Raw genomic sequence first — 17,016 nt, 5'->3', positions numbered from 1 at the left:
CAGTTTTTAATCTGTCATGCATATTTTTTGCTTTGATTTTCTGTAAGATTCTGATTTTAGAATATTTATTAATATTCGCTATTTCAAACGTTTCAGTATATTTTGAACAAATAAATTTCTCTGCAAATTGTTCGGATATAAATTCATATAAAAAATCTAGGCAGATTTTAACTAGTCATAATTAATTAATAATTATTTGAAAAAAAAATCCAAATTAATCATATCAACACTGAAATTTTTAAGAAAAAAGATTCACAATCATAACAAAATTATAAATTTCAATTTTAACAAAATTATAAATTTATGTGACTTTCTCCAGCAGAACATATTTTTGGAAAAAATCGATCATGATTTGTTATCTTTTTATTTTTTTATTATTCGAGAAAATTTTATTTATTTTTCAAGATTTGTTTTGATAATAATTATGAATGTGTTTCAAAACATTGCTTTGCAAACTATTTGAGCACCATTTATCAGTTTTTTTAAGCCTTGTTCATTAATCGTTTTTTTAATCCTTTTTTAGTAATTTTCTTTATTTTGTATCGGTTTATATTTTTTACAATGTATTCACAAAGTATTGTGAATCTAGTTTAAAGGCTTCAGGATTGCATCCGAGTTTTCTGACAAAACAATAATTTGCTTCAGCTTTATCTTCTTATAAATTCATTTATAATAATTCAAAAATTCAAATTCACCCAAGTTCAACAAAAAAATTATAGTTCAAAATTGTGTTTTGATCCAAAAGATTACCTCTTTAATTTCTACACGTGATTTTGAAATCCTGAAAAAAAAAATCAGTGAAGATGATACATTTTTACAAAAGTTTCATTTTGATAGTGAAGAATTCCAAGATATATTGCGCATTTTGCACTTTACTAGAGTCTTGCGCAATTATTTTCATCACAGTATTTTTTCATCACAGTGATTTTTCTTCACAGTGATGACGACGATGTCCGTTGCTGTGGCAGGCTGTTTATTTATTTGTTTATTTTTGGAAGTTCAAAAAGCTCGTCCAGCTCAGAAAAAGTGTTTTGGACCGGCTAAGTGGAGGGACAACGACTTGTTTCGACTATGGAATCGTGGTCTTCGATACCGGGATGCAGCGGTGTTGCGCCGGCATCTTGGCTTACGGTGAATCATTGTCTTTTTGCTGGGCGGATGGTGCACAACCAGCGAACGTCTTCACTACTTGTTTGATCGGTACAACATCCGGCTGATCCGACGCTGCTAAGAGGGGTCCCTTCATGGCGATGAAGGCCAGTAGTTATCGTCCTCTATGGTCCTGGGGAAGAGGATGGGAAGGTGACAGACGGCGGCGGTAAGAAGCAACTGCCCGGGATTCACGCTACCCATGCAGATCAATCCGAGATAGACCGATGTCCGGAGTTTCGCCGACGGAGAGGGCGATTTGTTATCATTGGCTACCCTGGAGTTTGTTCAAACTTTTTACCAATGCTATTTAGGACATGTAATCCTGTCTAATAAATCTTTCGAAAAAATATGTTCTTCCCGGTTCTACGGTAATTATAAGTGTTTAGTACTGTTTTTACTGAAAAAAAGGCTTCTTTCATCAACAATCCATTGGTTTTTAACCAGGTTTTCAACCAATTCATGGCCTCGGGCCGTGAGAATAATGGTACCGTTTACGGACTCATTGAACATAGCTCGAGATGGTCGATAGAATTATGCCCTCAAACTCATTAGAAAAAAATAATCCACCAAAAAAGCCCAACAGTGGCAACCACAAGAATCGATCCAGGAACCTTTAACAGACCATCTCAATGACTTATCTGCCTCGACCACCACAGCTTGATGACTAGATTGTGGTCAGAAGTCTATGTATTACACTTGTTTTGTTTTGATGGTGTGATGGAAAATCAGTTTGCCAACTGTGATGAAAATTTTCCCGCAGCACTCTACTGAGGTGCAAAGTGCGCAAAGTTGACAGTTCTCAGTCCTGCAAAGCAGTGTGATGAAAAAATCTAGGCCTAGCACGATTGACACAAAACTCTAATAATATAATAAGATAATATTTCAATTGTAAATTCACGAGATCACGAGATTGGACATTTTCAATAAAAACAACACATTTAACCAAGAATAATTACTTGAAAATGGTTTCAACTTAAAAACTGAGCACTTAATCACAATTTCACAGAAGTATTTCTTGATTGAAAATACAAATGAACAACCAAAAATGATTTTAAAATAATTTTTGAAGTTTTTTTTTCAAAATTAGACCGATGTAAATATATTTAAAAGTTATTGTCCCCAGAATCTGGTCTAAGTCGAGGGTTAGGGGAGGTTAAATAAATGAAAAAAAAATCTAAAATTTAAGCCACATGTTTCAAAGCCATCTTCAAAAAAAATAAGCTTTAGTTCAATGAAGCTAAGAAACCCATTACATGAGCGACATAAATTCGTTCGTAAAACACTAGAGCTTTTAAATTCGCATTTCTAGTACACTACAAAATATAAAAATCAAAAATTTGTCAAAATCGTGATTTTTTTGTAATAAATATAGAACAGTGCGTGTTTTTCCTTATCACACGGATAGAAATCTTGTAAGCAAATTCGGTCACACTGTATTGTTGAGTTCGACAACATGGAAATGTTTCCAAAATCGTCAACATTTTTCTCATTTTTGCTGCAATTGTTTTCAAAATTGATAACATTGTTGTTCAACATCTAAAATTTTTTTTAACCATTTTGGAAACATTTCCATGTCGAAGGATTTCTATCCGTGCATAAATAACAACTTTGCTGAAGACACCAAATCGATCAGTAAACACTTTCCTCAGTTTCGTGTTTTCGAACGTTCTCGTAGCACTTTTGTATGGACAGCTTCCAAGTTTGTATGGAGGAACCAATGATGCAAAATTGCATATTTGGACACAAGGAATCTATGGACAATCAGATAGAAATGCTAGAGAATTGCTCTTTTATTTTAAAGCAATGCTTTATTAACAAGTCTTTTGCTTTCAAAACTATATGACCGATTCTTTCGTGACGGGACAACGTTTGTACGCCTATGTTTTCAGTTTTTTGCGGATAACTTTAAAATCTGTAAAAGTACATTAATTTTCCAATAAGATTCACTCCAGCAAACATTTAAAAACACAAAGTTTTAAATCAAGAGAGATAAAAATGTAGCGTGACGGGACAACATCGTACATTTGGATCATTTTGATTGTTATACACCAAAGTGAAGAACTCTGCTCTCCTAGTGATATATCCTAATTTTACTCAGCCGTCAAAATTGCTCATCTTGAATCAGAAAAAGTGCTTTCTTCGGCATCAGGAAATGGTGTTAATGTTCGAAACTTTTGTATGATATTATGTCCAATCCTTCATAACAGTATGTTTTAGTAAAAAAAAGTCAATCGTTCCGGAACCTACCTGCAGCTGCAGCGTCTCCTCGAATCCGTCCGGAAACTCGGTACAGTTGGTATCCAAATTTTGGGATAGCGAGGTTGTAAGGTGATGTCTCGCATTCATCCCAACCACCATAGACCCAGTGGATGGATGGTAGGTTGGTTGGTGCGGGGCCCTCTTTCCTCCACTACTCCAGAGCTTCCTCTACTGCCCTCTCGATAGGAATGACTTTGTTTCAGTGGGTTTCACTTAACCGCTCGGTTTGAGCCAAACACTCTATGGCTATTCGGTTTGCTTAGTTTTACTCCTTAACGATTTTGATTTACTTTACACAAGTGGTCATCACTTTTGAAAACACCCAGAATTACACCGATACTATACAAACACACACTAGATATTCACTACTACACGACAATCATTGGGAAAGATGGGATTATTTTCGTCACAGCATAATAGCTCCAATATTTACACTTGATTCTCGACGATTCTCATTAAGGGGGAGATTTTCCCATTTGGTTTTCTTCCAGCTTATTGAATTCATCCACCGAAAGTGGGGGGGCGCCTCACCAACTTTAGCAATCAACGTTGATTTTCATTTTCCGAATCACATAACTGTAGAGAAAAAGAGAGAGAGAGAGAAAGAAAGAGAGAGTGGGTAAACTAGCGCGCTAGACCGCAACCGGTGGAAAAACAGAGGAAAATGGGTTGAGAAAAGCTCGTCGTGCAACTCGCGGGCTCCTTTTTTGTTGGTGTGAGTGCAGGTTGGGTGAGGATAACCTCAAAGCTGAAGGATTTTTCTCGTCAGACTGTGAGCTTGTGAGCTGCAATCGATGAGTTCGAGCGCGCTTCCACGTGCCGCTCCAAACTGAACCCAGATATTGACATACCGTGATGATGTTTGAGCAAGGATTTTGTTGAATCGATTGCCATAACCTCTAATTTTGGGACGGCCACCTTGCTTGCTTCAGTTTGCCACTATGCTCGCGCTTGCAAGCCAATCCTCACTGATAATTCGCTCTGAGAGGGTGGAAATTGTGGAAAAACATCTGAATTTATATCAGTTGAAAAGATAACCTTTTTATTAGTTGAAGTAGTCTAAAAGTTGTTTTGATTACCATAATTTTAGCAGACTTAGTCAACTTCTTATTTGAGTACTGAGTTAGCCTTTATTAGCTAATTCTTCTTAATTTAAAGTAAAGTAAAAAATCAACTAATCAATTTTTTGATTTCCCTAAACGGAAAGACTGTTAGTATTTAAAATTGAAAATTTGGGTTGATAAAATTTGGCTATGAAATGGTTTGGAATAGATTAAACATGTTATTTGGCATTTTTGTTATAATGAACTTTAATACAATCACATTTTCTTTGATTTATTTTCCTTTTTTGGTACAATCTTCCTCTCGGGAATCCCCCCGTTGATGTCGGTGTCCAAAGACACGTGAAAGGGTGACAGGGAGTGTATTTAGTTTTAGTTTGTTTGACTTTCACGTATTGATTTTTGTGTATGTGCCCTATCACGATAGCACGCTGCTGTAGTTCACCGTGTGAGGTTCGAATGCAAAAAAAGTATTGTAGACTTCATCAAATTCCTATACGAGGAAGGGGGCCTCACATCCTCCTAATCTGTCAATATTTATCGCCTTCAATGCTCCTAGAGGTCAACGAATTTTCCCGTGTCTCTCCACCCCTCCAAAAACACCCAAGCGCAAGGAAAGCCTTTTCCGGGGGGGTTTTCCACACTGAAAACACTGTAATTTCCTCTTCGTTTTGCACACACAGTCTGGTCGACGATGACGGCATCGCCGGAGGTCGATTTACGGGCAGTGTTGCCAAATATTAAGTATTTTCGCAAAAAAAAAAATATTCAACAATCTATTTGTTTAACAGTGATGTTAATTTTCGTAAAATTGATGAGAAATATTTTTGGAGATTCTTTAAAACAATGTAACTCAAAAACTGCCAACACTGCCTTCCACCCTTTTCACCGGCTGTCCCACAACCCCACAAGGACACTCGCCGGCGTGGTTCCATCGCATTTTGTCCTGAAGGCCTGCAGCATGGCTGGCCGGCTGTTGGCTTCTGCTGGCTGATGATGATGATAATGTTTGGCTTGGTTGGTTCGAGGCCGTTGTCGGGCCTGCAATCAGGCAGTGGTGCCAGTGGTGGCGGATTGACCTAATTCGGTTCGGTGGCGCTTTGATCAGGATGTTTGATTTTTGCGCTCGGGATCGATTTTATCACAATGGTGCGGAAAAATGGGGGGAAGGGGAGGATATGGATGGACTTGGGCCAACAATGTTGATTTTGTGATGGAGAATATACATATTTGTTTGGTGGAATGTTTATTTTTAGGCTGGAAACAACGAACCCGGTTGTATTGGAGGTTTGATTTGATCGAAATCAAACTGATTAAACAATTTCAACCTAAGCGGCTAGAACCAAATCATTACGGCAAATTTGATCAAAGACTTTCAAAATAGGTTTGAATCTTCAAATCTCTGAGAAAAATAATTGCCAGCAATGTTTTAGATCTGTTTGTTTGAATTTCTCGGATATTTTTTTATAGGAGGAAGCCTAAATATTTGATAAACTTGTGTTAGTTACAATATTTAGTTAAAATCATCAAAAACTATGTCCATAAATTTGAGGCGTAATTTCAAAATTCGAACAAAAAAGGATTTCGAATTATTTGAAAAAAAAAAATACGACATCTTTGACAAAACGATGTACTTTGAAACCTTAATTATTCACGTACAACTAGAGGGTGACGAGCGGGAAATTCCGGGAAAAAAAATCCCGGGAAATTAGCTATTTTTGAGCCTCTCGATTCCCGGGAAATTTGGTCGAGACTCCCGGGAATTTTGATGTTATTAAACATTGAGGCAAAAAATTAAAAATCATATCAGCGACAAAAGAAGAGTTGAATTCCATACACAGAAAACAAACATAACTCTATTTTTAAGTTCGATGATTCCTGATTCTTTAATTTGCAAATTCAGAAAGTGTATCAAAATTGTAAAAAAATCCAACATTTGTAATTTATGCCACGACCACTAAGTTCAAAAATCAAACCATCCACATTAACGACCCCCGGGTCTTTTGTGGTCTCTATTGCAAGTTTCTGCTCGAACCTAGGAGTCCAAAGGCTTGAATGGGGAGAGCACCCAAACCTCTTTCTACTCCAAGGAACCTTCCACCCCAGTGTTTGAACTGACGACCTTTGGATTGCGAGTCCAACCGCCGCCAGCGATTCCACCGGAGTAGGCTTGGTTTGGTGTGTTGTTTGTACTTATGGCATGGAGACGACTCCTACACCTGGAATGACTTAACGGCCTAACAATCAAGGCCGGGACCGACATTTTACTTCCTCATCCGATGGAAGGTTGGAGCAGATGGGAATCGAACCCAGAATCATCCGCTTACAAAGCGGACAGCGTAACCATTCGGCTACGCACTGCCACGACCACTAAGTTGGTGAGCCCAAATTTTTCCTTCATAAAAAACTAGCAGTCACAGCCCGGAAATTAAAAACCAAGGTAGTTAAAATAAGTAAACTTCTTTCCTTTAAGGTTATTTCAAAATTTGAAGGCATGTAATTTTGATTATCTTAAAGGCACCAAAAATCAATTATTATTTAAGTAAAACTCTGGCATTTTTTATAATGTTTAGGAAAGCCTACTGTTCATAATCAGTTGAGTTTTTCTTGTAGCTGTAAATATTATTTTGGTGCAAATTAACAGTTGGGAACGTTGGAACAACCTTCAAATGTTGCTAATATTGATATTTAAACAATAAATCAAATAAAAAGTTGATGACGACACAGTAAAATTAATAAAACTCAGGAAAAATGATTGAGTGAGAATTTATTATCGTAACAAAACAATTCGGAACAGTTTTAGGTCCCAACAATTCTTTGAATTGAACTTGTACCAGCAGATTTAGAAAGCTTTTTCAACAATAAGATCGTATTCCACAAAAAATGAAATTTTGAAATTTAACTTACATTGTGTTGAATAACTATGACTTAATGATCTTATATTTATACAATTGTTTGAAAGTTCTTTTAAAATTATGTCAAAAAATCAATGCTTTTGCCAAAAAAATTACCTCCCGGGTCCCGGGAATTCCCGGGAAATTGCAAAATTCAACTCTCGATTCCCGGGAAATGCAAAATCTCGAGAATCGTCACCCTCTACGTACAACCCTTCAAAACATAGAAAAAAATTATGGAAAAATTCATCAGGGAAGGGTGACAGATTTTGTGTCAAAAAAGTGTATTATTACATCAAGAACTGGGGAATTCTCATCAGTTTCTGATAAATTTTCATCAGGTTCACATTTTTACACATTTTTTGTGTATTTTCAACCTTCCAAAATAAAACTTTTTTTTTTTAGGGTTGGAGGTGAATAATCAATTGAATAAATAATGAAATGATTTTTTTTTTCTTTATTTTTTTATATTAATGTGTTTGACTATAAAGGCCGTTGTAAATATTTTTCGAAGTTTATGTCGCAATTTTTTTTTTTTTTTATTATTATTATAGAGACTTTACACCATTGTGCATTCATCTCTTCAAGGTGGATAGTGAAAGAGGAAATATTACAGAGTTTAAAATCACTTCAATAATTATTACCATGCCTTTTTTCTAACGATTTCTCTCTATGTTTCAAATATTTAGCAGAATATTTAAAGAATGAATTATCAAGTTCTTCAAGTTTATCTTCGTCCTCTTCTTCCAGGGATTTAGAAGTTATCTCACAACACTTTTTCTTATAATATTTTGCTTTTATGACATCTTCATCTTCTTCATCTGTTTCTTCTGCAGCCATCTCTCTTCGTTTTTTTGTTAGTTCTTCTTCCGCGTCCAAATATGCCTGTAAGCGATTTCGGCGGCGGGTGTGCTTAGAAAGCACGGTCTCGAATCCATCGTTGTCTTCTTCGTCGATTTCACTTGTTTCCATTGCATTTTGTTCTGGTTTACTATTGTTGCTTTTACTGCTGCTGCTGCTTGGCTCGGGTTCAATCGGTTGTGTACTGCTTTTTTGGTTAACCTTTTTACTCGAATCCGCACATTTTTTGTTCTTTGCTTTGAGTTTGCAAAGCGATTTTTTGCCTATAATCGTCACTGCTGCAGCAGCATTGTTTACAGTGATTAATTTCGGCGTTGGCTGTTTCAGCAACATCCGCAGGGTCCGAACTCCATTTGGGATCCCTGGGAAGAAGTTAATCCAGCGGTCGTTGGTGATGGTCAAAACTTCGCCGTATTTACTCATCACTTTGACTACGTCATCATTGCTTATGCCTAGAGGTAGGTCAAGCACACGAACTTCCGTAGCGTTGTTGTCCAGGTAAATCGGGATTTTGCAACCCTGATATACCAGAGGTTTGTCGATGATGGACGAGGCCATTGCTGAGTCGGCGAACTGCAACACGGCTATTTTTCTTCTATTGCATAATTGCAATGCTCGCAAGTTTTCTTGGTTTACTTGAAGGTCTGCGAGAAATTTTTTTACAAGCTTTGGGCTTGGTTGGTTTTGGAGTTGACAAAAGTCCAGAACCACACTGTTTTTGTCTACGGTGCACATTTTAAAAAAAGCGGCGACGCGCACACAAACTGCGGACTGGCGTTGAGAATGCGACTTGTAAGGTCGGCGGTTACTTTGCAACGTCGCAATTTATTTGTGGTGTCACTCCTATCTCAAACACGAATTATTTGTTAAAAGAAACTCAAAAAAAAAACAATTTTGGGATAATTGTTGTACAGTCCAGACTTGATTATCCGAAGGCCTTGGCAAAATTTCACTTCGGATAATCAAAACTCCGGAAAAGGCCGATGCAAATGTTTTTCAAATTTGTTGTCCCTCGGGTCTTGCCGAGATGGAGGGGGAAGGGGTGAAACAATAAAAAAATTAAAAATTTTAAAAACCAGCCATAGCCTAAACATTTGAATGAAAAAAGTGTTTTAAAATGCATTTTACATTAGTTCAGTTGTTTTGCAACCATTAGTTTTAAAAAAATGTAAGGATTGGTGAAAACAAAAATTTTAGCGAAAAGAAACTTTTTGCGATACAAAAAATCGATTTTTTTTTTAAATTAAAAAGATTGTTCAATTAACCCAAACATACTAAAAATAATTCTAAACTCAGGGGAATGCATTTTAAATTGATTCCAAAAACTTTAAAATAAATTTGTACCAGCCTAATCGCAAACAATTTTTTATCTTTCTCCTTTTTTTATTGTCGGGCTCAAGTAGTTATGACCCCTGAAGTACTCTAAGGTGATTTAGACTTTATTAATCCAAAATGGCGGAAATGAAATATTGAAAAAATGCATTTTTCAATTTAATACGCAACCAACCATTCAAATTTGACTAAAATGGGGTCACAGAACTCGAATATGATGTTGAAAGTTAGAAAATAAAAAATACAAAAAAGTCATTTTTTGTCTGTGATTCGATTATCTGAAGTCCCATACAAAACTTCGAATAATCGAGTTTGGACTGTACAACAATTCTTCAATTAATAATTATTGTAGATGAACAACATTGTTTGTAAACAATTCGAAATAATGAATGCAATCATAATTCTTAAAAAATCATGTACTGATTGATTTTTTTCTGCCATTTCCATTGTCTTGAAAATATAGCCTATCAAAAATATGAACATTGAAAATATGGCCGTACTTAAGTGACGTTAAGCAACTCATCAACCTGTTAGCTTTTTTTATTACAAAAGATATTTATCCCATTCATAGTTAGCAATCTCTCCCCCCAAATGGAGCCGCCTAGCCCCTCAACAAGTGGTTGTTCCTCTCGATACACTTGACATCCGGGATCCTTTTCCGGCAAGTTTGCCAACACTTTCTTCAAAAGAAGAAGCACGTCCCGGCCGTCGTCGTCGTCGGTCTGTTGTATCGAAACGTCTCGTACACATCCCCCCCCCCCCCCTTGCAACCCCACGCCGGTCACCCAACACCGCCTGTGCCAACAACAATGTTGTGCTCCGTCGTGGGGGCGGTTCGGCATGGTCACCGACTGTCTGTGTACATCGGCAGCAGTACATGCTCGACAACGACAAGGGCGCCAAAGTATGTACGTACACACAAAAAAAAAGTTTTGTGGAAAGCACCGCGCGAGGTGGCGGGTTGGACGGGGGGGGTGGTCTTCACGGGGTGGGGGGGTGCCTTCTGTGGTTTTACTTCCAAAGAGAAAGAGCATGAAATAATCAATATACGTATTGCAGTATTTTATGATAAGCTCACACTTCCCACTCCCCAGCTGGTTTCGGGAGGGTCGTGGGGAACCTCCAAGTTGCTGGAATCCTGCCGGACACGCACACCACACCAAGGAACACGAGCGCCGTCGAGTTGCACTTAATGATTACGTAATTAGGGCCGGGGGTATTTATTAGGATGTCGTTTGTCGCCGTCTTGAGAAAGGGTTGGGGAGGGGTACTCTCGCCGGGTGGTCAACGTAGAGTTTGTGCTAATGATTTACACGGAATCCAGCACGGCGGTTTTTATCGATCAACGTCGGTTCTAACGAGAGTGCACGCACACATGCTTGCACGCGCGAATCAAAACATCGCGCACACACAGGTGAGCGCGCGTGACTCCACTCACACACAGATGGAGGCACTGTCGTGAGCAGCAGCACTTGCCTTCATTACCATTTTATTTAATTAACCTCTCATGTTTGACATTCGCGATCGACTCGTGATGACGGTAATTAAATCCACACGACCAGGATCCGGTTCCGGTTGGAGGTCGGTCTGTCACGTACGCACATTCATTGAGGTCGCACCTAGTGTCCACTAGATGGCGGTAATTGGGGGCTCTTCACCGGATACCTTCGGAGGTTTCGTTGACAGCTGCGGGCGGGTTATCCTGGACAGGTAATTGAATTTCCTTCACCACCGCGAACCCGTCATCGGTATTCCCTGGTACGACCACCAACGAACACCCCGCACTCACACGCACACGCACGCACGCACCCGAATTCCGATTGCGGCGAGGCTGCGTCGTGCCCGCCTCGTGTGCCAGAGAGTTAACACACAAATCACTTAATTATCTCTTGGTTACACCGTCACCGTGACTGTCAGCACTCCCGGGCGACCCACACCAGCGCAAGTCGGCCAAATTCTTCGAAATCCAGAACTTTACACGGCATCGATTCCGGCACCGTTTATCGAACAAACGTCGTCGTCGTCGTCGTCGGGGGAGGGCCGCCAAACGTCAACGAGGTCGTAGCGGTGACATTCGCTGGGTTATTGTTATTGTTTCCCGACTCAAACAAACTGGCGGTGATAACAATATACACAAGCGTCAGCCCAGTCTGGAGGAGCAGCAGTACTAGACGCGCGAGAGTACACCAGCAATCGACACAAAAATTATTTATGCGGCGACAAACCACGAACCCCCGGACTCGGACTCGCTCCGGACTTCGGCTCGAGCTCGGCTCTCTATCCTGCAGTACAACACACCCACCCTTAGCTTCTCCAGCAAACCGCCGCCGCCCCAACCCTACACCTTCCCTCTAATCACCCCCCGCACAAATGCACTCCCGGACCTTCCAAAACTTCTAGGTCTCGCACCGACCAGCAACTTCCCCAGCAAAACTCTACCGTACGAAAACTCCAACCGCAACGCCTGCAAGCTAGGCAGCACGCACTGCACCGCACGGTCGCGAAACGCACGTTTTCAATCACCAAAACCGCAAAATGCACCACGAAATCCCGTGAAATTTGCTCGCACCTGGGCCTGGCAGATTCTAGGTTACACCGAAAAAACTCACTGTTCTGTCACTGTCAAATTCTCACCGCGCGCGCGGGGCCAAAACAGTCGTAACACGCACACACACGGGCGCCTGCATGGTAGGCAACCAGACCAGCAGCTGTCAAAGTTCGGCTCCCGTGCGCCAATTTCATCTATTCATGAGATTCTCGCTCTCTCTCTCGCGAGAGTGAAACGACCCCCAGCTAACCTAGCCGGGCTGCCAACGAAGACGACGACGTATTAGGTCATTCCCTAGCGCCGGTTGTGACACACAACAACGGCGGGAGGGTCGATTTCCGGTGGCCGCGAAGATGGGCCCTGGAAGCGGAAACGAGTCTGCGCGGTGCCGTTGTTGTGGAGCCGAGCACTTCCAGTGAACGGGATTTCCCCTGCGCTGGCTGTCAACCAACGCGCGCTGTGGACTGGAAATCGAGAAAGTTTTTGGCGCGCATGGAGCGCGGGAAACACGTGGTCGCTGGTCGGGTTCGGGAGGTCGCCGCTAGAGGCGCTGTTTGGTACTTTTTTTGGAATCAAGAAGGTTACGCTCATTACGTCTTATTTCAATTGTGAATTTAGGATTTTCTATTTTATTTTTTTTACTGGTAAATTAATGTAAAAAACTAACTAAATCCACCTATGTGGTTGATGCCTTCCTCACTTTTTACCAACAATGGGTAACATTGGACACATATTTCAGCTATTTTTTTAGATCCAGAAAAATAAGTACCTTGAGTGGTCATAATTTGGGACAGGGTTGCCAGATCTTCAATGTTGTGGACTTGTTGGAAAGGTCTCTTGATTACCTAACCAACGATGGGTCGGATGATGGATCCGGACATCGTTTACATACATTTGAGTGAGATCCGGCTTCAAAAAAGTACATAAATATCACTTAAGTTGATTGATTACCTAACCAACGATGGGTCGAATGATGGATCCGGACATCATTTACATGCATATAAATGAGATCCGTATTTATGTGAAAACACATTTTTATACATAACTTTTGAACTAGTTATCGAAACTTCAAACAATTCAATAGCGATGTATGGGACCCTAAACCAAGTCGAATGCAACTGGTTTGGTCAAAATTGGTTCAGCCAGTACTGAGAAAACTCAGTGAGAATTTTGGTCACATACACACACACACAGACATTTGTTCAGTTTTCGATTCTGAGTCGATATGTATACATGAAGGTGGGTCTTTGAGTTTTTAATAAAAAGTTCATTTTTAGAGCAGGATTATAGCCTTACCTCAGTGAGGAAGGCAAAAGGGAAATTCAAATGGAAATTCCTTGCAATTAAGTCTCTGATAAAAAAAATTGCACAACATATTTGAGATAAGAAAAGTGACCACAAATCACGAGAATTGCTCATGATCAATTTTACAACCCAAATTGACTGTTCTAATTATAATTGACACAAAACAACTCGGGCTATCAATGTGACTTGATACGATCCAATCGTAATATTTTCTTTCTAGAAGCACACGAGGGGGTACATTTTTGCAATCAAGTGATAAGGGCAACAGAATTTTCTGGTTTGCCAAATGTTTTGTAAATAAGAAGTTCACGTCTCTTTTATTTTACGACCTGTTATCAATTACGCTCGTTCAGATATTCGGGTTTATCTGTTGATTAGCCAGCTACTACGTTTGAGCGTATAATCCAAAAATTGATAACGCAATCCTATAAAAAGCTACCCCTTACGGCGATTGAAGGCAGACAGTTTCTACCGAGGAATTAGCTCAAAAGCTACAATGAAGTTATTCGCCAGTGCGCTTACCGTGGCGCTGGCCGGCCTGGTGTCGGCCCAGTTCGATACCCACATGTGGGGCGACCGCAGCGGCATGGTGCATCTGTTCGAGTGGAAGTGGAACGACATCGCGGACGAGTGCGAACGGTTCCTGGCACCGAAGGGATACGCCGGTGTGCAGGTCTCGCCGCCAACGGAGAATATTGTGGTTTCCGGAAGGCCTTGGTGGGAACGCTATCAGCCGGCTTCGTACCACCTGAACACACGATCTGGATCGGAGCAGGAGTTTGCCAGTATGGTCCGCCGGTGTAACAACGTCGGAGTGCGAATCTACGTTGATATTGTGATCAACCACATGGCTGCCATGTCCGGAGGGGCAACGGGAGGTTCCTGGGTGGACGGGTTGAATTTCCCGGCGGTTCCGTACGGTCCAAATGACTTCAACCCACGTTGTGAGATCTACAACTACAATGATCCGTATCAGGTGCGTAACTGTTGGTTGGTTGGACTGCCGGACTTGGCCCTGGGATCGCAGTGGGTTCGTGACCGCATCGTAGATCTGATGAACAAGTGCATCGGCTATGGAGTGGCCGGTTTCCGAGTGGATGCCGTCAAGCACATGTGGCCCGGAGATCTGGATGCCATCTATAGCCGCTTGCACAACCTCCCAACTGATCATCACTTCCCGGCGGGAGCACGTCCCTTCATCACCCAGGAGGTCATCGATTTGGGCGGTGAAGCCATCAGTCGCAACGAGTACACTCACCTGGGTACGGTCACCGAGTTCCGATTCTCGGCCCAGATCGGCCGGGTGTTCCGTGGGTACGATCAGCTGAAGCATCTGACCAACTGGGGTGAAGGTTGGGGCTTCCTTCCGTCGCACTTGGCACTGGTGTTTGTCGATAATCACGATAACCAGCGTGGTCACGGTGCAGGTGGTAGTGACGTTCTGACTCACAAGATTCCCAAGAACTACAAGATGGCGTCGGCGTTCATGTTGGCGCATCCGTTTGGTATCCCGCGCATCATGAGTTCGTTCTTCTTCAACGATGGTGATCAGGGACCGCCGCAGGACGGAAATGGAAACCTGGTGTCACCGTCGATCAACCCGGACGATTCTTGCGGCAACGGATGGGCTTGTGAGCACCGCTGGCGTCAGATTTACAACATGGTTGGATTCCGCAATGCCGCCAAGGGAACCGGAATCAACGACTGGTGGGACAACGGTGGCAACCAGATGGCGTTCTGCCGTGGCGGAAGTGGCTTCGTGGCGTTCAACTTGGAGGGTTACGATTTGAACCAGTGGCTGCAGACGTGTCTGCCGGCGGGCGATTACTGTGATGTCATTTCGGGCAGCAAGAGCGATGGACGGTGCACCGGAATTACGGTGCACGTGCAAGGCGATGGAAAGGCCAACATTGTCATCCCGGCTCACGGAGATGACGGTGTGCTGGCTATTCATGCTGGGTCGAAACTTTAGGTGGTAGATATTTGTGTATTTAGAATAATAAATGTATGTTTATGAAAAATGAAAAATTTTCGCTAGCTTTCAAAAATACATGATATCACAACAAATTACAACTCTTTGGGCATTATCCATCGTATTCCAAGCACTCAGAGGAATTTAATCTGCTGATTGCTGCAAAAAACAATCAGTCAATTTACGTCAATTTGGCTCGAAAACAATTAGCTGTTATAAATTACAATATTCGATATGCCCGGTGTTCAAATTTGAGCGTTATTAATGCTTATCATTTTGGCTAGACTCGCAAGCAGCACAATCTAGACTAGAATAAACTAAACTAGGCTAGACTTGCAAGCAGGAAACAATCATGCTTATTTGACAGCCTCAATTAAGTGTTTATTATTCATTTCATACACTTGCTTAAAACATCAGATAGAAGATACCTTACTCTTTCAAAATAATATGACTAAAGGGGTTTAACTTTTTTACTTATTTTGAATAACTAGAATGTAACTTAGAATGCGTATAAGTTATTCTTAATCACATATTCCATGAAAACTCAAAACCGATTTTTTTTACAATTTCCGAAACTAGAGGTTGCAAGCTACTATTTGGTCTGAATACCTCAAAAGTGCCCAGGTGAAACATTCAGTTGTTATCTCTTTCCTCAGCTTCTTCAACGATGTAGAAAATTTATAGATTTATAATGGTTTTCATATGATAGAAGTAAACGCCAATCATTTATCACTTTAATGATTTAAAATTGATTAATACAATAATTTTAATCATCAATTAAATGACTCAAAATGATCTAATAAATTTAACTGAGCTTGAGGTCTATCTTCTTCTTCTATCTATATATATAAAAAATTTCGATGGTTTTGTTCGAACGCGAATCAGTTCAATACGGAGCGTCGGATCGAGAAGCTATTTGTTGCGTTGGGTTCGCCCAAGGAAGGTTTATACGCTAACTGATTGAAACTTTGACCACTCTGGAACAGATTCCGGAGAATCGGCAAATTGTATGGACAAAGTTACGTAAAATCAAATTTTGATCACAGGAGGCTGAATAAGCAAAAAAGCAAAAAAAACGTCAACAAACGAAAAAAAAATCAGAACGAAGTTTGTCGGGTAAGGCTTGTTTTGTATAAATACAATAAATAAACCTTGTTTTTAAAATAGTTTAAAGTAATTTCTTCATTATTTATAAATCAACGTTGTCGTCAAGTCAAGGGGGGGGGAGCGGCAAAAAAATATAAAAATTGAAATTACAAGCCTGTGTTTCAATATTTGGATTAAAAAGCTTTTCGTGCTATTTTGCTATTTCATGCAAATTTAAAATGTTTTCAAAGGAATTTAAACATGCTAAATATAATATGATTATAAACGCAGGAAAATGCATTTTAACTTGTTTTTGGTTGATTCAACTTTAATTTTAATTAAAATTTTGAAGTTTTTCGAAAAAATATTTTTTTGCCCCCTGATTATTGAGTCCGTCCTTGAAGGGAGGGAGGGGGGGGGGCTAAATAAACTTTGAATTTTTTTTCCAAAGTTTAATTTTTTATGCAACTGTCAGTATGATTTTAAAAGGATAATTTGAGTCATTCTCCGGTTTGCCTCAGTTCAAACTTGATTATAAATTGTTTT

General features: G+C 40.3%; 2 protein-coding genes across 11 annotated transcripts in view; one reads left to right on the top strand and one right to left on the bottom strand.

Annotated features, from left to right (window-relative positions):
* LOC120419673 (voltage-dependent L-type calcium channel subunit beta-1) overlaps nt 1-12,173 on the bottom strand; it is a 238,760-nt gene extending 226,587 nt beyond the window's left edge. For 2 of the 10 annotated variants that reach the window (XM_039582450.2, XM_039582449.2), the window contains exons 1-2: nt 11,862-12,170; nt 3,400-3,987 (exon numbers count right to left, since the gene is read on the bottom strand). In XM_039582450.2, the coding sequence (XP_039438384.1) occupies nt 3,400-3,510 (111 nt within the window). In that variant the 5' untranslated portion in view covers nt 3,511-3,987; nt 11,862-12,170. Of the gene's footprint in view, nt 1-3,399; nt 3,988-11,044; nt 11,794-11,861 lie in introns of those variants that run through there. The other 8 variants (XM_039582451.2, XM_039582455.2, XM_039582444.2 and 5 more) reach the window with 8 other exon arrangements.
* A 1,693-nt stretch (nt 12,174-13,866) lies between these two features.
* LOC120419665 (alpha-amylase 1-like) lies at nt 13,867-15,440 on the top strand. Its single transcript, XM_039582428.2, has one exon. The coding sequence runs from the start codon at nt 13,909-13,911 to the stop codon at nt 15,382-15,384; it is 1,476 nt and encodes a 491-aa protein (XP_039438362.1). The 5' UTR covers nt 13,867-13,908; the 3' UTR covers nt 15,385-15,440.
* Nucleotides 15,441-17,016: the final 1,576 nt, after the last annotated feature.

The sequence above is a fragment of the Culex pipiens genome, chromosome 2 (genome assembly GCF_016801865.2).
Source record: "Culex pipiens pallens isolate TS chromosome 2, TS_CPP_V2, whole genome shotgun sequence".
NCBI classification, from domain to species: Eukaryota; Metazoa; Arthropoda; class Insecta; order Diptera; family Culicidae; genus Culex; species Culex pipiens.
The sequence above is the reverse complement of the archived record's forward strand: the minus strand, read 5'-3'. Positions and strand labels throughout refer to the sequence as shown.

Excerpts from the sequence above, each read along its gene's own strand:
- LOC120419665 (XM_039582428.2), top strand. The coding sequence starts at position 13,909 with ATGAAGTTATTCGCCAGTGCGCTTACCGTGGCGCTGGCCGGCCTGGTG.